This window comes from Lonchura striata, chromosome 5, assembly GCF_050655825.1.
Source record: "Lonchura striata isolate lonStrDom1 chromosome 5, ASM5065582v1, whole genome shotgun sequence".
NCBI lineage: Eukaryota > Metazoa > Chordata > Aves > Passeriformes > Estrildidae > Lonchura > Lonchura striata.
The window spans coordinates 30,982,619-31,005,287 of NC_140707.1; the positions used below are offsets into that span (position 1 = coordinate 30,982,619).

General features: G+C 39.7%; 2 protein-coding genes across 4 annotated transcripts in view; one reads left to right on the forward strand and one right to left on the reverse strand.

The window, feature by feature from the left end:
• Positions 1-946: 946 nt before the first annotated feature.
• Positions 947-3,675, reverse strand: RAG2 (recombination activating 2). 3 transcript variants are annotated; one of them, XM_085580203.1, is made up of 2 exons: positions 3,526-3,675; positions 947-3,333 (listed from the first exon to the last, which is right to left on the reverse strand). In XM_085580203.1, the coding sequence occupies exon 2, from the start codon at positions 3,324-3,326 to the stop codon at positions 1,719-1,721; it is 1,608 nt and encodes a 535-aa protein (XP_085436329.1). In that variant the 5' UTR covers positions 3,327-3,333; positions 3,526-3,675; the 3' UTR covers positions 947-1,718. The 3 variants fall into 3 exon arrangements, with proteins under 3 accessions (XP_085436329.1, XP_085436328.1, XP_021410793.3); XM_085580202.1 differs by having other exon boundaries at positions 3,434-3,644; XM_021555118.3 differs by having other exon boundaries at positions 3,474-3,610.
• Positions 3,676-4,029: 354 nt separating this feature from the next.
• IFTAP (intraflagellar transport associated protein) overlaps positions 4,030-22,669 on the forward strand; it is a 39,030-nt gene continuing 20,390 nt past the window's right edge. The window contains exons 1-2 of the mRNA XM_085580204.1: positions 4,030-4,177; positions 7,691-7,765. The gene's annotated coding sequence lies outside the window, so the exon portion shown is untranslated. The remainder of the gene's footprint in view (positions 4,178-7,690; positions 7,766-22,669) is intronic.

The window sequence follows — 22,669 nt, forward strand, 5'->3', positions numbered from 1 at the left end:
TACATAAAGTAACATAACAAAGGAAATGGGAAGTTGGCATTGAAATCTATGAATTTATACCCATATGCAGGCTGTAGACAGGGCAGTTAGGGTGATATACTTCTCCTTTAGAAGCTCAATCCAAAATTTAAGCTCCCTCAGCACATGAAAAGTTTGTAAATGGAAACTTTGTATGGTTGCCCTTTACTTTTCTTTGCTGTTCAGTTGGGGTACTAAGGCTTTAAGGGGAGTACTGTGCAGAAACATCTGTGTTGACAGGAATACTGTGCTCCACACACTGCTTGGTAAAGGAGTGGCTGCTCAGGGTCTGCACATAGTGATCAAATAGCTGACAGCTGCTCCTGTTTTTCTTTTTTATTCAGGGATCCAGCATGAGAGTTGGACTGTGAATACTGAGCTATTATTGTTGGCTCACAAATGTTGAGCTGCTGGTATTGATTTTCTGAAAAGATGTTTGGAGCAGTAACAAAAATAAAAAATAATGTCAAGAATGATGAGGCTTCACAAATAGCCAATAAGAGAATCTACAAAAATCTTAGTAAACTCTTGGGCTATTCAACCTTGACATTGTCCTTTTCAATCTGAATCCAATCTTCCCGTGTTTTGAGAAGCCAACCGCATTTGTTTTTACCCTCACAGTGCCTCCACTGGCTCAATGAATCACTCTGAGCTGCAGTTTGCACTTCTAAACTTTCGCACTCTACACAGTCACCCTGGGAAAGCAGAGAAAGAAATGGATAGTGGAAGACCTGGAGTAAATGATAAAAGTCCTGTTCGTCAGAAGGAATTTCTTCTGAAGTCAATGGGAGCTCACAGCATGGGCGGCTGTCAAGCTAGACGTCTCATCAGGCCTCATATGGACCTCCCAAGAATACGTGCTGTCCTTTTGTAAACTTTAGGATTTACAGTATTTGATTTACCCATGAATACATGAAAAAAACTGCAGTCATTTTCATGATAAACTTTATTCTCTTACTACATTTTTAAAAATACAAAGAGCAGTTGATGATCACAGTAGTTTATAAAAAGCAATTAAATTTTTATTATGAGATTATACTCAACTGTAGCCAAAACTAACATATAATCATTCCATAACTCTCAAAATAAAAAATTAATTATCCAGAATTAAATGCTCCATATGTAAGCTTTCCATAATGGAAGTCTCTGAAGAAAACTGACCCTCAGTATCTGAATATTTCATTATTTCTGACACAAGGGACTTAAAACCACTACTTTTGTTTAAAACCAGATTAGTCTCATTTTATTTCATTACACCAACATAAAACTAGAGTAATGCAGCTATAAATTAGGTCAAATATTTCTAGAACTACTGACTAAGATAAAAAATGTAAATGGGCAATATGTTCTTAATGGACAGATGGTAACAGCACTGACTACATGGGACAATGTCTTACCCTACCAGCAGTTCCGTTAAACATACTGGGGAGTAAGTTATAGCCTAAAATTCAGCACACAGTTTACCAGCGTCTGCCTGTGTGTTTGCACAGTGCCCTCTAAGATGTGCTCCCTGTCTGGGTATTACAAAAATACACATAAGAGACAGAAAAAATTAATATGCTTTGAAATGTAACAAAAACATTGAGATAACTGAAATAAAAAATCTCTTCAAGCTTCAATAACCCACTTTGCTTCAAGCATTGTTGCCTTTGCTTGTGATTTCATTTCCTCCCAGGTGAATACAAATCAGCAGTGTAAATCTATTCAAACAGTCTCCGAAGAAAGGACTTTTTCGTCGATGTTGATAACTTCATGGTTTTCTTTTTGCGCAATGGTTTCATGGGTGTCTTTTTCAGGCACATCACTTTTTGGGGAGTTTGTAGCCCTTTATTAAGGTCAATGTGCTCATTGCAGAAATATTTGACATTTGCTTCTGAGAGACGTAGAAGCATGGTCTCTGAGAGATCCATACACTGCGCATGGACCCAGTGGCCAGCCCCACTGGAACACAGGATCATTGCAGGTTTGTTGAGTTCTGTCGAATAGAAAGGGACCCATGTGTTGATGTCAATATTGCAACTGGCACAGCAGGTGATCCAGTAGCCTGTTTCTGATTCATCTTCTTCATCATCTTCATTGTAAGTATCAGCATCGTCAGCATCAAAGCTATTGGCTTCAGCACTAAAAAAAAACTCCTCCGAATCTTCAAATGGAGTGGAGTCTCCAGGGTCTTCACTTGATGTCTGACTGCAAGTTTGTGTTATCAGTTCTTCTTCCTTGTCCTCTTCTGCACCTTTGCATCTCAAAATGTAGAAATAGTTTGCATCAGGAATTATTTGTTTGTTGGCCCCTGGAATGCCCAGCAAAACAGACCCTTTACCCATATCACAGCCAAACCACATTCTGCAGTGTTTAATATCTGGTGTCCATTCCGGACCCACACTTTCAACAATCTCTATCTTACTATCTTCCAGAACTATGGTGTTACACGCCAGCCGTTTCTGGTTGTCTGAGTGGTAGCCACCGACAAGGACAAATTCGTTGTCACTGATCTGGGTCACTATAGCACTTGACACTGATATCCCCCCTGGCAGGATGGTGCAGGTCACAGCTGGGCTGCCCAGGGGCAGATCAATTTTTAGCCTGTACAAGTTGGGGGACCTGGTGTTATTTTGAAGTGAGTGGCCTCCCAAGATGTAGATTGTATCATCTCTGGCAATCGAAACGTGAAAAGAAAGTCCATCTTGAAGCTCTGGAAGTATGTATGATGTACAGCATCCAAACTCAAAATCAATGAGAAACACAGATGGTAAACAGTCAACTACACTGTTCCATGTTTCCGTGGTTCTTTGTGCAAGAGGAGTATACGACCTCCCTCCAAAAAGAACACTCATGCTTTTTCCCCGGCTATGAACTACATTCATTGAATGCCCATATCTAGCTTCAGGGACATCTCCACCCAGGTCTTTCTCAATGCATTGGAACGTAATTTTCTTGCTAGTTTTGCTTACCAAACTTATAAGATAAATCTTATCAGAAAGGTCATTGTTAGGTGTTTTACCACCATGGATGATATAATGGTACTCATCAGCCCTTGCATCACTTCTGAACGTGCACAGAGCAGGGTAACGGAGAGGGGGAAGGTAACATGAATCTTTAGAGAAGAAGACAGGTTTCATTTTGAGCTCATTCTGCTTTATATCAAGGAGAAAAACACCAGTGGGGCAGGATCTCTTTGGCCATCCTTTCTGACCAAAAAAGAAAACAAGCCCATCAAAATTCAGGAGAGAGAAGCCTGGCTGAAGCAAGGACGAGTTACTGATGGTGGATACCATCTGCAGCGACATTTTGTCTGTTGACTGGGCCATACCGTGGCTGAGAAAATAAAAAAGACAAAACAAACAGATCAATTAGATCCTATCACAATTACTGTGATTAGATCCTATCACAATTATTTAACACAACTTTAACAAACCCTATGGAAGTTGCGCTGCAGTTCACTCTCTGAAACTCACAAAGGCACGCTTTTCTGCGTCTCAAGACATGAATCAAGCACGAGGCGCGCACCATTTCCGCGGAATTTTGGGGATTTCGTGCACACCACGAGCTGCCGGCACACGGAGCCTACACAAAGCTGCGCTGCTGCGGCTTCCCGGGGCCCGCGGCCGCTCCCCCGGGCCCGCGGGCTGCTGGGGCCGGTAGTTCTGGCCGGGCGCCCGGCCCGGCCCGGCCCGCGCCTCCTTGGCCGGGCCGCGGGGAGCCGGGACCGGCGGGCTCGGAGAGCCGGCGGCGGTGAGTGCGGCCGCGGGGCCAGGCTGCTGGCTCAGCCCCGGCGCCGGGATTTCCTGCCCGTTTGTCGGCCCGGGGCGGCGGGGATGCCGGGCCGGAGCCCCCCGGCCGCGGCAGGGCCGGGCCCCGCGTCCGGCGGGTCGGGCTCGCCCGGGGCGGCAGGAGGCTCCGGCCGGGAGCCGGCCCAGGGCCCGCAGCCGGCGGGGGGAGCACGGCGTGCTGGGAACTCGAGTGCGCGTTTTGTTTACGAGGAAAACGCCAGCATTTGTTGAGTGCCTTTAGAGGGAGGAGGTGCCCGCGGTGTTTGCAGCCGTGCAGGATCTCAGGACAGCCCAGTCGGGATCTCGGGCTAGAGGGTGCCGTGCCGCGGGGCCTCAGGGAGCGCCCGTCCTTTGTCCGGCATCTCTGCGCTTTGCTCGCGCCTTCGTGAGTAGGTTTCAAGGGGTGTCTTTTACTCTCATAAACATGTTTGTTTGAAAGACTGAAAGGAGTTTATGTAATCAGCCTGGATATTGACTGTGAAAGAGCTTTGAAGAGCAAAGACACCGAGGGGGAAATAACTGGCTGATTCATTGGCAGCATCCTTTGGTGACAGTAGGCAGATGCCCTTTAGCAAATACCTTAAGTTTTCTGTCCCAGCCTTTGCCAAATCCCCAGCATTTAAGGGTGTGAATGAAATATTTGGAAAAAAAAAAAAAAACAAACAAACCCACTACATTCTATATTTTAAAATGTAATAACTTAAAAATAATTAGGATTCATATTTTCATAGTTGCTGCTTTTCATTTTGCTGTGACAACAAAAACAAGCCACATAGCTGTTCCTTTTTAAGGAAGGATTGGTATCTTCTAATTATGTGACGTTAAAACGTGGGGGGATCTGAACAGCTTCATGTAGAGGAAGAGTTGCTGTAAAAACATAGGAACTGGTGACACTGACTACATCAATTGCTATGTTGCACCATATTGCTGCACTGCCTGCCTGCAAACTGGTATGGGAACTGCTGTGCTAAAATAGGGATCTCCCATGGAATGTTTTTCAAAGGTGAGATGTTTTCAGGCCAGAGCACACAGACAGGGTAGGCGTAGCCATTACTGACTCTATTTGAAAAACAATCCATGGAATGGCTGTCTTAACTTGTGGAATCATCTAAAGATCATGGTTGAGTTCTGTTCACTATATAGCCTAATGTCTCTGCCCTGAAGGTGCTAGTTTTTTCTACATTTGGATTTCTTTTTGAAGTACTGCACTTCTAAAGTTAAGGTTATAAGTTAATTAAATTAGTGAACCCTTTTCTGAGCGTGTCAGTATACACAGCAGGTTGTGTCCTTATTATGCATGAGGAAAGACCTATGAATTTATTTACCTTCAGGTGATATGCTAAACAGGAATCTGCTGCTTGTTTCTTACAAGCATTCAAAAATGGCATCATCAGAGGAGCTTGCACTAAGTTAGGTTTATTGATTAGATGTCATTTGTCTCTTCTTTCGTATTGTCTGGTTACTTAGCTGCTTTGATTTTACAGGATCTTTAGAAAAGTAACATCTTTCATACTGAAGATGCCATAAGAAAATTCCTGTTCTATGTAAGAAAATTAGAGTTCTTTATCTTCTATTTCTCCAGTTCTACATTTGACTGCTGCTTTATAGTTGAAGTCTAACAACAGTATTAAAAGTGGCAAACAATTTAATTGGCATATTGGTATGCATCTTACATTTTTACACATACTTAAAGAATCTCCAAATAGGGCAATTATTGGTGTCCACAATATCACAAACTATTTCCCAGATATTGAGCAGTACTCACTTCTGAAGACCTCACTATCTGAAGAGTCTGCAGATACAGAGTGGAGAAAAAAATCAGTGAAAATTTTTTGATTCATAGACACATAGAACATACTGGTTAAGAACACTTAAACACACTTCCTTGTTTCATAATATTTCTTGAACTTTACATAAGCAAACAATTCAGTATGTAATGGAGGGAATGTTTATCTGAGATTTTTGGACAGAAGTAGCTCCTTAGGCACTGGCTGAAATTGCTTTGGCTTTTCACGTATTTTCCTGTTAATTACAGTGTGTCAATACAGTGTGGTTGCTCTTTGGCTATGCTGACCTCCAACTCTAACCTTCCAATACCACTGATTCCTCTGGGCCGTGCCTCATGTAGCCCTGAACAGCTTCAGGGAGCCCAAAAGATCTAACCTTATAAACAAAGAGTTTAAAGTGCTTTTTTGTGGCTTTATGCTCAAAACTGGAGTTGGATTAGCAGTGTAGCTAGTGCAGAGAGAAACAGACAAATGCCTTTGTTGTGGTGCAACACAGGATACCGGGGAAGAGACACTACAAAGAGTAAAGACAAATAAGAAAAGAAGTGGGGAGTTACATAAACAATTTCCAATTATGATGACTTGAGTCATGCTTCATCATATTTCGTGTTTTTTAGAAGGATTATACAAGTAAATGAGAATCTCAGCATTACTTTTATAAGCTCCCTATTTGGGAAGCAGTAGAGACCTGAGCGAGAAACTAAGCTAACAGAAAGAAAAAAACCTGATATTCTCTCTGTCTTTATTTTAAAATCAAACAGTATTTTGAGCAGGTTTTTCAGGTAAGAGTTGGTTATATGGTGAGATTATAAGGAATTCAGGTTTTGATTGATGCATTGGGAGATACATTTGTAGAAGGATCAAATGAAGACAGAAGGTATTTTTTAAAAACACTAGTTAATGTAATTTGAAATGTGCTTGCTATGGAAATAGATGGACATAGATACAATTTTGGGTGATGTACCATTTCAGAAACCCTATTAGGTGTTCACAGAGAAGTACAAGATGAACATCTTTTAGAGGCAAGGGGTAGCACTGAAGGACCTAAACAGCAACTGACATTTCATATACCTTTGGATAGTCTTCCTTGTCTTCTAGCTTCTCCTATGGAAGAAAGTCTGTCATTGTTATATATCCTAGACCCTAGTAAATCTAGGATTTATGAAATGTCACTAGATGACAGTGTGGCACTGAGTCACCCCAAACTGTGTTTAATAGTTACTGTCCTCTTTGACCCTATGAAGAAATGGTTTGTTCACCTATGTGCTTTGCCTGTTACCTGTTAGTTATCCAACAAAAATATTCTAATCAGGAGAACAATGACTAATCAGTGCTGCTGTTTAGTGTGACATCTCATATTTTTCAGCATTGGAAGTATTATTTGTAATAATTTCACAGTAATTTGAATGCTGCAAAATAATGAATGACTAATGAGTTGATCTTATGAACTGTAGCAAACACAAAGAACCTTTTTAATTTACACAAAAATAAGATATTTGAGCTGTACTGATTGGACACTGAGAGAATGAAATGCAGGATACAATGGAGTCTTAGCTGGTAAACACCCATTGCTGACCATTAATTAGTTTGCAGTTATTTTGATGAGAACACAGATACATAGTATAGAATTAAATTGATTTTGCAGTATTGTGTTTTCTTTTCTTTGACAGATCTGTTTTTTCATATCCAAAACAGAAGAGCATACCCCTAAAAGCAAGTGCTGTTTCCATATTACCCACTATCAAAATCATATCCATACACACAGAGAAGTTTGAAGTCCTCCATAAAGAAGCTTAAGGAAGGAAATCTTTTATGTAGCATTTCTCAAAATATTTTCTAAGTGTATCAACCAAGTTTGCTTTGGGCAAAACAGTAATTTAGACATACCTGGCTGATAGCAGTTTTTTGCGTCCTCCGCAATCTTTCTGTGTAATTGGGATTCAAATGTGAGCAATGTGAGGAATCTTCTGTGACAGCCGAGGGGTCTGTGGCAAGGACAGACAGCCTGATAGAGGGGATTCTATATGCTTAATTTGCAGATGTGCTCCTGAGAACTCTATCTGCTGTGGCTAACTGGCTGTGACTGGTTTGTTTTCTTTCCCCTTTTGTCTTTAGATGGCACAACAAGAAACCCACCAGCCTCCAGAAGCTTTAACTCTTTGCTGTGGAAGAAGCTCAGAGTGACAGCAGGTGCCTCTTAGGTTGTAAATATCTACAGCATAAGCTTCTTTATGGTTGAGTTTTTTTACACTTTTTTCTTTTACACCTATCAACCTTGTGATCATCTTCAGAATTTTTCAGTGCTGTTTTAAAATGTAATTTAAAATAAATTTTGAGTTAAAAAATAATTTCAATAGGTAGTAAAAGAAAACAACTCTTGCTGATTGGCATACTACTTTCCCCAGGAATTCTCTGCTGCAAGCGGGCAATGACATTGAAACAGAGCAAAGGAAATGACAAATGCATGCAGTTCACTGAGTGAGGGCTGACTAAAAAGTCCAACTCCAAGTCCACTGAATTAATTAGAAATGTCTTTTTTTCTCCTTTGGTGGCCTTCTGATCAGACCTTGAAAGACTAATAAAACTTTGCACCCTTCTGTGGCATTTTTCATCAGTTTCACAGTGCTTTTCTCCAACACAAATAAATAATGAGACTCTGGGAAGTCCACTGGGAACATATCCTTTCTACAGCTAGCAGTGCTGGGGCACAGAGGATAAACCACTTGCATAACACAGCACAACAAATAAACAGAAAAACCTGGAAAACAATTACTCTTCATAGCTCTCTGCTTTTGTTTTCCTGGCCCTACTTCACCCACTCCTGAGTTACAACATCTGCTGCACAGTATTTTAGAAATATCTCAACTCCCATTTGAAACTGCTGTGAGAGTAGAAATAGAAAGAACTTGAAATAGAATTTGATTAGTACAGCAAAGCAAACACCAAATGTTTGTGAAAATTGTCTTGAGATGCTGAATAACTGTAATGCAGATAGGATGTGGTGATATTTCTCATCTGAAATACAGCAGTGCTAAGGCACTGTGCCCTGTGGCATCCATATGGGCCTTTTCTACTGAAACAAAGATAAAAGGAAGCTGTAGTGCAGAGCTGAATGCTGAAGGACTTCCCCTGAAGTTAAGGGCATTCAGAACACATTTATTTGTATTTTCAGTAGGGCTTAGATAATACTCAACAGCTTTTTATCAAAGTGTTTGATGTATTCTGACCTTTGTTTGGATCTGTGTCAAAGATCTACTGGCAAAAAAACAAACAAACAAACAAACAAACAAACAAAAAAACCCAACCAAAAAATCCAAGAAATTTAAGTGAAAAATCCAGTCCCCCGGTTGTGTCACTTTAATATTTTACATTAATTTTAGACTTTTTTTTCTACCAGTTGACATGCCTTATCTTTAGAAATTATTTTTCCAATTACTGTAGTTGAGAAGATAGAGAAATTAATTTTTTTTTTGGCAACAGCATGTCATTTTTGGATGAGTACATGGCCTGTCTAAGCTGATCTTTGTCAATGACAAAGTGCTTTGGAGAAGCTGCAGCAAATAGCTTCAGAAAAACCTACATGGTAGGAAAATTATGTTCAAAACTGTCCTGGTCATAGCAAGAAGATCTTGGATTTCCATCCTAAATTTAACTTTATGTGAAAATGAATAGACTTTTCCTTCACAATTTCTATTTTAATAACATGGACAGAGCTAGTATGTTTTCAGTGGATTGCTCACTGTTACGGAAATGCTTTATTTCACTTGGTTGTCTTCTTCTACAATTAATTTCTTAAGATAATATATTGTTTGCATCTTCTTCATCCCAAATCATTCGAAATTGCATTGAGATATTTCCAGGCTTTTCAGCATATTTTCTGCCAGTAAAACACAGTCATCTCTGAGCTGAAATTTAGCTAGCTTCCTGTGGGTTGCAGTAATGCACTCCAGCTCAGCAGGGAAAGAGAAGACTGCCTTACTCATTTGTGTAGGGTTTGCCAGCCAGAATAGAAATATGCTAGATACTTAGCCAGGACACACAGGCTGAAACCTGTAAAAAAGGGCACAGGGAGTCCAGCATCCTACAGTCTTCAATTTTCTGTCTCATCTGAAACTGACAGTAAATGATATTTAACTTGTGAGGGAGAGGGCTTGATTTGGAGGGCTTATCAAAAATATCTGATCGAATCCAGCTGTGCTTTGACTATCAGATCCTGGACAATTGCATTCCAGGGGGCAGTGGCTGCAGCAGTTTGGATGAAATGTTACCCTTACCATGGACCTCCAGGCTGTCTTTAAAGGGAGCAGTACTCTTGAAGCCATTGGAAATTCATTAAAAAAAAATTCTGCTCAGGTATGGGACTGGCATAATAGCACTGAAATCCAAAAGGATCAACATGCTTGCTTGCAATTAAAGCCCTCGGATATATCCTTTAAAAGCTTATATGAGCTGGACAAGAGAGGCGCATGTTTTTGTCCATCTAAAGGTCAGCTCTCAGGCTCAGTAATGCACTCAGGCAAGCAGATGCAGCTCCCATCCACACAAACTGCTGATGCATTAAGTGTGTGCCCTTAAGGCCTCCTGCTGAAGGCAATGGCAAACATCCAGTTGATTTTAACAGGATTAGCTATCATGGATCACATTTTCATCTCACATGAATTGTGAGATGTTGGAAGGAACCTCATCTGAAAGTTTTTGTCCTTTGTAACTTTTATGTTTTTTCCTCCAGCTGGGTTGATCTGCACCTGCTTGTGGCCAGAACTTGGTGCCTTTGTGTTTGCTCCTGGAGCTCTGCCTCCCTACAGGTGGTGGTAGCAGGGAGGAGGAGGGAGAAAAGTAGGGCAGGACAGTAGAGCAGGGAGAGCTTTCTTCTGTAAGTACACATTTGCAGATGTCTAGACAAGAAGGAGGCAGTTTTCTGCCTGTGGGAAAATGGGCAACTGCTTGACTCAAAATGTTTTATGTCTTTCTGAAGCAGGAATTCCCAGAATCACACCTTTCACCTGGCCTACTTTTAAGGCACCATCCTGGGATGTTTGTTAAGGCAGTAACCACGGCGCATAGCTAACAACAAGCATTTGTTAAGGACAGGCTTGAGTTCCAGCTTTGCCTGCCTCTTTGCACCATGGAGGCTGATGATCTGCACTGCAGGCTCCAGCTCAGCACAGTGGGTGTAGGAGTGCCCTGCTGACATCTGCTTTTGCAGTGTGGAGGAGGCACAGCTTTCTGGACCATTTGTGAGGGTGTTTCTGATGAGGCTGTGCTTTCAGGGTTGCGTAAGCAATTATAACAAGCTGCCAAAAGGGCAATCCTGTATCTTTCCCTTGATCATGCTGCACATTCCCACTGTCCCCTTATATGGGCAATCATGATAATATGGGTGGAAAGGCAGGTTGGAAAATATGTCTTTAGTACAGAATAATACATACATTTGCTCTGTTTACTCTCAGGTTTTGTGTTGGTAGTTTATTTTGTCTGCCCAAGAGATGGACTGGAGTGGTAGACCAGGCGGTGTAGAGGAAGTAAAGGTAGTGGTGGCCTTTTTGGGAGCAGCCAGAACCTAGATAGACTTAAATTGATTCTGAGTGCACTTGTCTGCTAAAATCTCATTCTTTTTGCGAAGCTGCTACTTCATTGCTGCAACAATTTTGTTAAAGGTGTAGTTAATGTGATAGCTCTATAGGGAAAAAAGATGGGGCATTGTCCAGTGGTAATAGAGTATATGATTTAAAAATAGTGTATTTATGTTCAATCTGAATTTTGCAGATATAGATTATAAAATCTTGATAACAGGTATACCTAGTGGATATTTTCCATGAACCTATGGGCGAACTATTAAAAAAACCCATTTATTAATCAGCCTTTTTTAAAATTTGAGAATGACTTCTAGGAGAGAAAATAGTGTGAAAACCTGACTTGAACGTATGCTAGAAGTGCTAGTAATTATTTTTTTCACCAAAAAATTAAATTACATAAGATTTTATTGAGACAATTAGCTTTATTGCTCTTTCCTTAAAAAATTCATAATCTTGATTTTTCTTTCATTGCCTCCATTGTATTTTAAAGAAACATAAAGCACTTAAAAATGCAACATAAACCAGGAAGTTTATATTCCACCACGTTTTGTGTTGTTTAATAGAATTAATCACTGTATAATTGAAATCATGCTAATACTCACTTGACCTGCCTTTGTGATTCAATGCAGAGACTTCTGATTTGTCTTAAACTGCTTGGAAGAAGACTGTGTTTTAAGAAAGAAAATTGATTTTGCACAATCTGCTGATGATCAGCAAGGCTTAATGAGTGATTGCCTCAAGAAATCTCATTAAAGTAATTTGGATGGATGAGCAGGAGTGAATTGCAAAAAGAAGAAAGCATAGTTGCTGCTTGAATGCATCACTTACTGATATTTGACTCCTGAAGTATCCAAAGCCAGCAAAAGGAAAGGATCAGACACCCCTGCTTTACTTTCCTTGACACTTCCAAGTTAGTTTGATTCCTTTGGGGAAAAATGAAGATAAGTTTTTGATTTTAGTAGTATCTATTCTTTACCAAAACACTGCAGTAATTTCATTCCTTAAAGTGTATTTTTTCATTTTTTGGGGGATAATTTAAAGAAGTCATTTCCTTGAGGCTGTGAATTGGGTGAAGCATTTTATTTATGTAGAATCTACTGGTTAGCTCCTTAGCAAAGGTGAGAGTCTTCTGGTCAGCCTGGTTTCAGCTGTTCACCTCACAAAACTTCTGTGGCTGACGCAGTGTGGTGGTCATTTAAGAGAGACTCTGGAATAAAGTAGGTGGGAAGCAGCAGAAAACAAAGTAGAATGAAAATGAAAAAAATACCAAAGCCTTGATGGATTGAGATAAATTTTGAACAGCTTTCTTGTTCCATCCATCCTAAGCACATGTTCAGTTTCAGGGGCAGTAGATATTGCCCACATACCATCATCTGCACTTGCTGTTATTTAGGGCCATGCTACAGCACCAGGCAGTTCTTGAAAATTGTTGCAAGCAGGGAACAGGCAATTCTGGCTGCCAGTCTCTCCTCTGTTGTTTGAGAGGGTGGCTGTTTTTCTGAGATAACCTAGGCTTTCATTAGGGCCTTGCTGGTTTTTCCTCTCCATGAGGAGATGATTCTGTAAACCTCAATAACAGCTGTGCAGGGGAATATCTGAAGTGAAGTTTCCCACATTCTGTAGGAAGTAGAAGCTGCACAGCAGAGTAAGAATTGAAATACATGATTTTGGTACCACCTGGTCTGGGTGCTGAGTCTCGGGCTCATGATCTCATGGCTGTGATGGCTGTAGAGTATGGTTTTCACAGAGAAAGCTGTCATGCAGATGGTTAAGAATATGATTATGCCCCCAAAATGCATATTAACTTTCTAATTTAATCTAGAGCATTTTAGAGTGAATTAGTGTAAGACTGGCTGTCAGCCCTCCACTAACCTGTTTTTAAATAATTTTAATTCTTGGTGACTCATTTTTTTAATCTGCTATTTGGAATAGTATTTATTTTCCTTATGGGAATGTTTTTAAGTTTATTATGTTAGTGTTTGTAAGGGAGTTGGAGATCCTAGACACCAGACTTCAAAGAAAAAGTTAATAACTTTTTCTTGATTAGATATATATATTTGTTCTTTTACAGTAGCCTTACACATCACAGCGCTATTTCAAGTAATGGTTTTAATAACAATAATGAGGAATAGAAGGTACTGCTTGACTCTCAAAGCCGTGTAATAGACATAAACAACTCTGAGAGTCTGTTGAGTTACATTCTGCTTTGTCAGTCTACAGAGAGATTAGTAATGGTTGGATTTTTGTAAAATATTAGAAAACTTAAACTTTAGGTCATGTGGGTGTTCATGTATTTTGATATCTTCAGAACATTAGTCTTCCTTGGAAGCAGGCAATGCAATAAAATTAGAGCTTTATGTTAGAAGTCATGCTTTATTTTCTTTCTGGTCTCCAAACAATTCTTTGACCTTACTTAACTTCAGTATCAGGTTGGCAACCTTTCCTTAGTATCATTGAAGTTTTGGTGAGCAATTAAGCTTTCATTCCCAAAACCCACTTCTTAGTGTTGTGCTAAATTAGGAAAGGAAACAGAGGAACACATGCAAATCAAGCACTTCATGTATTATGTGTTCCTGCATCTCGGTTAGGTTTGTGTATGCAAACCAATTCTATTGGTGTGGACCTATGTGTATGAAAAAGAAGTAATATTTAAGTGTTTAGCATCATGCAGCTGTTAACATGCATTTAAACAGATTTTATGAGTTTGGGAGCAAGGTTAACTTCAGCAGGCTTCACCAAGGGCTGTGCAGGACCCGTAGATGAAGGTTAAGTGATGAAGGTGGGCTGCAGAGCTGTTGCTGTGTGGTTGGAGAGTGGAGCTTCCTTCCTTCAGCTCTTAGCATTTGTTCCCTTCTCAAGAATGGTCCTTGCTTTCCTGCATGGCTGTCCAGCTCCAGCATGCTCTCTCTGTCCTGTGTGCTGCCTCAGCATACCCACAGACACACTGGGATTTAACGTGTGGTCCAAAATCTGGGTTTGTGGCTTTGATGGTACAGTGAGCGGTGCACCTGGAGATGATGGATTCATTCCAAAATTTGAATGTACAGTTGTGTCCTGGTTGTTAAATACAGCATGCTGATGTGGGGTGTCACTGTTTCTGGAAAGAAGGCAGGGTTTGAAAGACTGAACAACTTAAGGGAATTAACAACACCAAGAGAAGCTGGCACTTCTGTGGCCCATTATGACCCAAGGTCATAAATTTCAAGCATAAATGATCACAGTTTCTCCTTTTGTACTTAAAATTTCTATGTCCATGTGAATTTTGGGAGACATGTTTACTTGAGTAAAGTTCCACTGATGAGATCAGAACTTCACAATGAGAGAAGAAAAATTATACTTTCTAGTGCCCGTCTATGTGAACTAGGGATTTCTCTGTTGACTTGTTTTCTGTTGACTTGTCTTCTGCCTGCAGGTAAATATAGCTCTTCTCTTTCTATTGCAGAAGCAGCCTACAAAAACAGATATACCCAGTCGACTCTCAAGGTGTAGATGATCATGGGAGAACAACTGTTAAAGAACAGCATCCTTGATCAATTTATTAATAGCCATGAGCAGTCATATGAGGAATTTCTAAATACATTCACATATCTTTTGAAAGGTATGTAATTTCCCAAACCTCCTGTTAGATACCATAGACAGAAGGAAAGATAAAAGAGTGGTATTTAGTGTCATTGTGCTACTCACCTGCTTTGTGTCTTCGGGCAAATCTTTGTGATGCTTTTGTTTTTCCACTCAGCAGTGGGAGTCCTAAGGACAACTTTCTACAGATTGTTTCCCAGGCTGCTCTGTCTCTACAGGTGGTTAGCCATTTATGCTTGCTTTAGGGAGGCAGGGGAACATGCACTGTTTGGAAGCTTAGATGTTTCCTAAGGACATCTTGCATTGTTTTGCTTGAGAAGTCTCCATAAAAGAAGAGCCTAAGGAAAGTGCTTAATAGTGTGAGATGGCCTGAGATTAGTGTGCAATTCGGGTACTTTTACAGCTTTACTAACACTAGCCCACTGTGCTCTGCCTGTGTGTGTGCCTTCTACAAAGTGATTGTCTTCTATGATGAAACAGCTACCTGCAGGGATGTGGATGTTGTCTAAATTGATTTCAGCAAGGAAGGCTTTCAACACTGTCCTTCACAAAATCCTTGTAGGCAAACTCAGGAACTGAGAGCTGGATTAATGGACAGTGAAGTGGGTTGAGAGCTGGCTGAGTGGCAGATCTCTGAAGGTCATGATCAGCAGCACAGGGTCTGGTTGGAGCCCTGTCACTTGTGGTGTCCCCCAGGGTTCAATACTGGGCCCAGTCTGGTTTACCTAATTCATCAATGACTTGGAGGAAGGGGCAGAGTTCCCTGCCAACACAAAGCCAGGAGGAGTGGCCCACACCCCAGAGTGCTGTGCCACCCTTCAGAAGGGCCTCGACAGACTGGAGAGATGTGCAGAAAGGGACCTGCTGAAATTCAACCACGGCAGGTGTAGGTTCTGCTCCTGGAGAGGAATAACCCCCTGCACCTGCACAGGCTGGGGCTGAGCTCTTGGAAAGCAGCTCTGTGGAGAAGGACCTGGAGGTCCTGGTGGAAAACAAGCTGTCCATGGGCAGCAGTGGCCAAGGAGGCCAATGGGATCCTGGGGTGCATTTGGAACAGCACTGCCAGCAGGTTGAGGGAAAAGATCCTGTCCCTCTACTCAGCCCTGGTGAGGCACATCTGGAGTTCTGTGTCCAGTTCTGGGCTCCTCAGGACTAGAGAGACTTGGAGCTCCTGGAGCAGGTCCAGCAGAGGGCTACAGGGATTATTAAGGAACTCTCACTTAGGAGCATCTCACTTAGGAGGAAAGGCTGAGGCAGTCTGGTCTGTTCAGCTCCAGAAGAGATGAATGAGAGGGGACCTTATCAATGTCTATAGGTATGTGACAGGAGGGTGTCAGAGGATGGAGCCAGGCCTTTCTCAGTGGTGCCAGCAATAGGACAGGAGGCAATGGGCAGAAAATGATGCACAGAAGTTCCACCTGAACATGAGGAAGAACTTCTTTACTGTGAGGGTAAACGAGCACTGGAACAGGCTGCCCAGAGAGGGTGTGGAGTCTCCTCACTGGAGATACTCAAGATCTCTCTGGATACAATCCTGTGCAAGGTGCTCTAGGATGACCCTGCTTGACCAGGGAGATAAGACCACTGTGGTCACTTCCAACCTGGCCCATCCTGTGCCAAGCTAACAGGTAACTTGGATGAAGGTACAGCAGGACATCAGATAGATGATTAGGCTGAAAAGATCTCATGCTCTGCAGATGAAATTAAAAGTGGAGCTTAACCTTGATCTGAGCATTGCTGAATTACAGAAGTCCAATTCTGTAGCTCAGGTTCACATTTTTTAACCATGTTCAGACAGGTGTCATAAAAATAAGTGCAAGCTATATATTACTCACAATTCTCTTTACCACTGCTTTACACTAGAAGTGATGTCCTCATACTATTGCAGAAGCACTGTATTTTTCAATTACAGCATGTGGCATGCCCCATTGATTGGTACTCAGAAGTCTGTTCTGTCCTTATCCTTCAGGCAGAACTAAGTGTCAGTCACAAGCATTGAGCAGAAAACCAATGGGGGAGCTGAAGCTGCCACAGAAATAATCTTGTGGCAACTTTCTGTCTCTCGTGGCTATAAAATATAGAAGAGAAAGGAGACACTGGGGGATGAGATAAGAGGATTGAAAATCTGGTTCTGGTCTTATGTATGATTGATACACTGGGGATAGCTCCTATCATAGAGGCATGCTGCATGTCATGATGCTACTTGCAAAAAGCCTCAGCGTGTATTTCAGTCACTTTCACTGTCACTGTAGGCATTTGCCACTAAAATAATATAAAAGGTAGAGCTTTACCTGAATCAAATGCTTAGAAATGCACTTGTTTTCCTCCTACTTTCATTTTTCTTTAAAAATACCCAACATGCTGGTCTGCATTGTAAACTAGTAACCTGCAAAAAATCTACTTAAAGCATAAAACATACATTGTCATCTAATAGATTTTTGTCTGTCATAACATTGGAAACAGAAAACACACAAAACTAATTGGATCCCATTGATTTCCCAGAATAACATATTTACAGAAGGTCATTTTCACTTTTGCATGAATTTGTACTAGGTGTAGCATTGCAAGGCTATTTTCAGCTGAAGTTTCCATGTTATTCTTGAAAGCATTTCATAAGTGATTTATAAATTTTTATTCATATGCTAAATTTACACACAGTGAAGCTGTAAAGAATATACCTACAGTGGAAAGACCCAAGCATCCTTGGTTGTTCTGGCCTAGCTAAAAAGAGCCTTTTGAGGCTATATATAGCCTGGAGTGACCCCCTGTGAATACATTAGGACCTTCTGCTGAGAGTATAGTTTAATTCTTAAAAATGTGGGAAACAAGATTAATGAATTTTTACATTCCTGACTTCAATTTGGCTTTTTACGAATTGCTAATATCCCAATCAAGAAAATCACATTTTTAGAATGTTGTCTTTTTATTGTGTCTGAATGTGTGATATTACCTTCTACTACTTCTATTCTTCCTGTGCTATTTGGAAAGATACTCTCTTAGTTCACATACAACAAGATCTGGAATGAAAATAAGTCCTTCTAAATTCTTTGTAATTGGTTTAATTATGTGTGTTGGGTTTAACTAGCACAGAGATGTGTTATAATTTAGCTGGACCATAAAATTACATCTTTGATATGGGTTTTTAATCTTCCAGATTTTAGTATTCCTGAAAATCCCAGTGGTTCTGTTTTTTAAAATGTGCTTAGTGCAGTGAGAAAATGAGAGTTCATAGACTAATTGACAAGTAAATCCTATAGTAAGACTATTATTTAATGTCTACAGATCTGATGGAGAATGGATAAACATACGTAAATATATTTTTAAAACTCTGATCTCAGCATATAAAACATGAACATGACCTATACAACTTAAATAAATACTATTTTAAAATTGTAGGAGTACTTGCTCTGTAATGGAATTTTTTTAAAACCCTTTTTATTGATTCTGTAATGAATGGGCATTTGATAGCTAGGTTAAGATTCTAGTTAAGTCTCTTTATTTTTCCTATTTAGAGCATCCAAAGTGTGTTTTTTTGTCATAGGGATAATAGGAACTAGATGAATATATGGGCAGAAGGGCTGGTGAACCCATGGGAATCTAATTTAGTAAATTAGAGCATGAGTGCAAGAAGATGACATCTTCCATACTCGCTGTAAAGCTTTGCAGTTGAAGGAGCCTCAGAAGAGCTGAATTTACAAAGGAGCGGGTGATACAGATTTCTGCAGATGAGGTCAATGAGTGGTATGTTCAGAACTACACACTTTCTAGAAAAACTTTGGACAAAATCTCATAGAAATCCATCCAACTCTGCTTTTGAAAATATTGCCACAGAGGACAAAAGCCTCTTTCAAATCTTAAGGAGAGTGTTTGAAATCTGGTGCAGAGCTATGATGCTCAAAATCAGAAGGCAACATCTGCTCATTTTTAAAACTCAGAGGAAGAACGGGAAATTCACTGGAGCATAAAATATCTCATTTGACCTTGTTAAAAAATACAGAAAAAAAAACCCACCAAATGGTCCAAGCTTCAAAATTTTCATATAGAAAATTTTAAATTACTCCTCTCCCACTTCTAAAAGTACAGGATTAGGGATTGTTCAGCTGGATAGGAAAATGCTACCATGGACAAAATTCTTACCCAAATCCAAGTTAAGATTTGCATTTTTTTCCATGATTCTGGGCATTTGACTGCTAGGATTAAATGAATTCCATTCATGCTGTTAATTTTGCTGTATTTCATATACCTCCCACTGCTTGGGAGTTTGATGAAGTCCAGGGACCTTATTTAGACCCATCTAAGCAAGCCACAGCTTGGATTGAAACTTCTTAGCCTTGGTGCTGTTGTTTTGATGCCTCTGCTGAACAAACTGTCAAGTGGAGGAAGTTTGGAAGTGACTGATCACTTCTGTGCTTACAGGTGGCATGGCAGGGCCATATTCTATGTTGTGCTCAGATTAACTAAATTCCCCAGTGAAAGCTGGGCAAGGTATTCAGTTCACAGTCCCTTTGACTGTAGCTGTCTGCTTCCTTTTTACATTAACCACATTTAGGAAAAACAACAACCTTAAGCTTCCCATATAAGTGGCAGTGGGGGCACTTTACAAATGTCAGTCTTCACAGCAGAAAGCATAGCAGAGAACTATATGAGAAGTGACAGTGAATGTGCTTTTATTTAAAAATGGACCAGTAGGACAATGCTAACCCCAAGAGAAATTTCAACCTATGAGTAGATTTGCCAATAAAAGCAACTAGACAGTTCAGTAAAATGAATTAAATTAATCTGTCATCCCCAGGGAACTTAAACAGGGCATGAAATAGGGAAACAGCGTCAATTCAGAGCTTTTTATTGATGTGTTGTGCTGGATCATTTGAAAGAATTGGTTGGGAGACAAAATTTGCAATTTTCTATTGATCATAAATTCAGTAGCTATCTCTTTGTAGCCTTTATTCAATATAGTATAAAATCAAATGCCATACAGAGCCCCTAAATGTAAAAAAGAATCCCAGACATAGAAATGTAAACTTAATAGATTATTTTTGCAATAATAACTGATCTGTTTTATGGATATTTGTTGTCCTGGTATTTGCTCTGCAACATACTTCATTTCAATTGTATAGACAGATAAAAATAGGCTGAAAGAAGGGAAATGACTTGTGCATTTGCAGAGTAGCTCAGTGCCAGCACCAGATAAGTATAGAGTCACTCAGCCTCCTGAAACTGGAACAGCCTTTGAACAGTAGTGCTTCCCTGATAGCAATTATTTGTTTTCTGTGATGCCTTTATTACTAAACAATTTCTGAAGAGTATTTCAGATTTAAAAAACCCATGTATTTTCATTCTCTTACATAACTGAGATTCTTTAGAACAAAAGGGAAATATTTAGTAATTTTCTTGTTGATCCTTTGCTAGAAGTTCTATCCTACAGGGGCATATTGGTAGTGATTGAACTCTGCTAATATAAAAAGTAGTAACACCAAGTGAATTTTGCTGTACTTCATTACCTTGTCTAGAAAAGCATCAAAGTGCACTAAATGCAGCTCTTGGCTTAGTTTCATGTATTGCAGTGAGCTGAAGAAGCCTTTCCACATGTGGGAAGGACACAAAGTAAATAATGTCAGAGATCAAAGTTATGTATAAATGACTCAACAGGACAATCAGAAAGAGAAGTACCAATTTAGTGCTGAACTCTTTGTAGAATTAGGTACTTTTCAGTGTTCAGTATAAAATTAAATAGAAATGCCTAATTTCAAGAAAGTAGGCACTTGCCTTTAAAAAAATAAGTCAAATAGGGATGCCTTAATGTTGTGATTATAATGTCCAAATTCTAGCATTTTCAAAAGTCTTGGGCTTTCTGACAGTAAATTTTATTCCCACCTGCTGTCATCTTTTTTACATTACTTGTTAAGAAAGGAATACTTTGTATGAAGATGTCAGATGCTTTTCATTATATGCAATTTGCTTGTTTCTTACAGCGCTTACTTACTTGCCTCTTAGTGCTGAATTCTTCTAGGATGCAAGCGCACAGAAAGTCTTCAAGATTGATTCTGCCCTGATTTATTAGTACATCACATGCTCTTTTAAAGTGCTCCCAACATATGTATTTAATGTCGTTTCCTTGTGCTGAGGAGGTCTTTAAGCAAATTTGCAGTTTCTTTGACTGTAAAAAGAAAAATCAAAAAGCCAAGCATTTAAGACATAAACTCAAAAGGTTCAAAGTATGGCTTAGTATAACCCAAACTCAGAAAGAAGTCCAGAGTTCTTGTACATCTGTTGAAACAGGATTTTGCTTGTACAAGCTACTGAAATGATAAAGTGCACATTTGCCTTGCTATTTAATTCACAGCATTAGTATTCAAATGGAGAAGGTATCCAGCAGCAGCACTGCTGAGCTGTGAAAGAATTATATGAATTTTTAAATGATCAGATGGAATGAACGAGGAATAAACAGGAAATACCACCCCTTTTCTAACACTGAGACTATCAAAAGCATGACAGAGACATAGATATGGATACATATAAATACTACATAAAACCAGAACACATATGTTCTATTAAGTACAAAAGGAGAGATACTGGTACAATAAAAAAAACCCTAAATTTTTGAAAATAAGGAGCTCAGTTAATTTTAGAGAAGTATTGCTCTACATAAACCTAGAGCAAGTCTGTGAGAGTGGCTGAAATATACTTGAAGTAGCAGTCATTCACCATTCCCCTGAAGGAGCACATAAAAAAATCCTTTCCTATCTTATTTTTAAAACATACTACAATAATTATCCAAAAATGGCAGTCAAAAGTAACTATTCGGACTTAAGAGTTTACCCTTTCAGGTTACAGTTAGTCCCACTGAAATTACTTGTCCCAGTCCATGGAATAGGTATTTATCCTGGCTGAGGAGATAATACAGTGAAATTTCCTTAAGAATTGGGTAAATTTAAATTAAAAAATCAAGCCCATATTACTGATTATAGTAAAACTTGACCTTCCCTGAAGGGGAAAAAAGAAAAGCTAAACAATACTTTGTGCTGATTGTTATTTAATCAGGCTAAGATCAAAGACATTAGGGGAAATGGCTGCACCAGCTGAATTTTTGTGTTACAAATATTAATTCGCACACAGAAGTAAATGTTTTAGGCAAGTTATTTGCTGTAAAGGAGTTCTGCTTGCTTAGTACTACTCTGAGATCACTGCCATTGAAATTAGTGTGGATTTTGATGGAGTAAGATTGGAATGTACCTTACAGGAGTTCAGATAGTAATGGGATAGACAATGCAGATGCTGAGTGTGGGCAGATATGGTACAATATCTGGAAAACATCCACTGCCTTTTTGGCTGACATCAGGAGGCTGAGCACTTAGACTCTCAAAATATAGCTACATGATGAAATTTAGGTGCCTGAATTACACCTGAATCACTCTTAATTTTGGACAGGCATGGAGGATTCTTACACTGAAATCCTCCAGGTACATACTATATGGAATAATTCTTGTGTTGAAAAGTCAAACTTCATTGATATACAGCAATTTATACATAGAAATATATGGAAACAGAAAGGTATCTGGTTGACATAAATCAAAATGTCTTTTTTAGGCGTTTAGGCTAAGTAACTTTAAAACACTATGTATTGTATGTTGTATTCCCAGCAGGACAATATACAAGCATAGGGAGGCTGCAAGTTTTGTTAGGGTCACTGTGTCATAGAGTTACTGCAGAAAATGTGGGAGCTGCTTTGAGTTAACAAAAATTAAGAAAAGGTTCTAAAAAATATCTTCTCAGAAAACTGGATTTTTAGCCTTGAAATTTCTTGTTTTCCTCTTACAGCTTGTAATTTAGGGTAAATGAATGCAGTGCTGTACAATGGTTAACATAGTCGCAAATAGTTAAATACAGGTAGTTCTAGAGTGTGTTACCACCTGTGAACATGTCAAAGTGGTATTTTATG

Excerpts from the sequence above, each read along its gene's own strand:
- RAG2 (XM_085580202.1), bottom strand. The coding sequence starts at position 3,528 with ATGGTGCGCGCCTCGTGCTTGATTCATGTCTTGAGACGCAGAAAAGCG. Across the intron at positions 3,334-3,433 it reads TGCAGCGCAACTTCCATAGG|CCACGGTATGGCCCAGTCAA; the intron begins GTTTGTTAAAGT and ends TTATTTTCTCAG.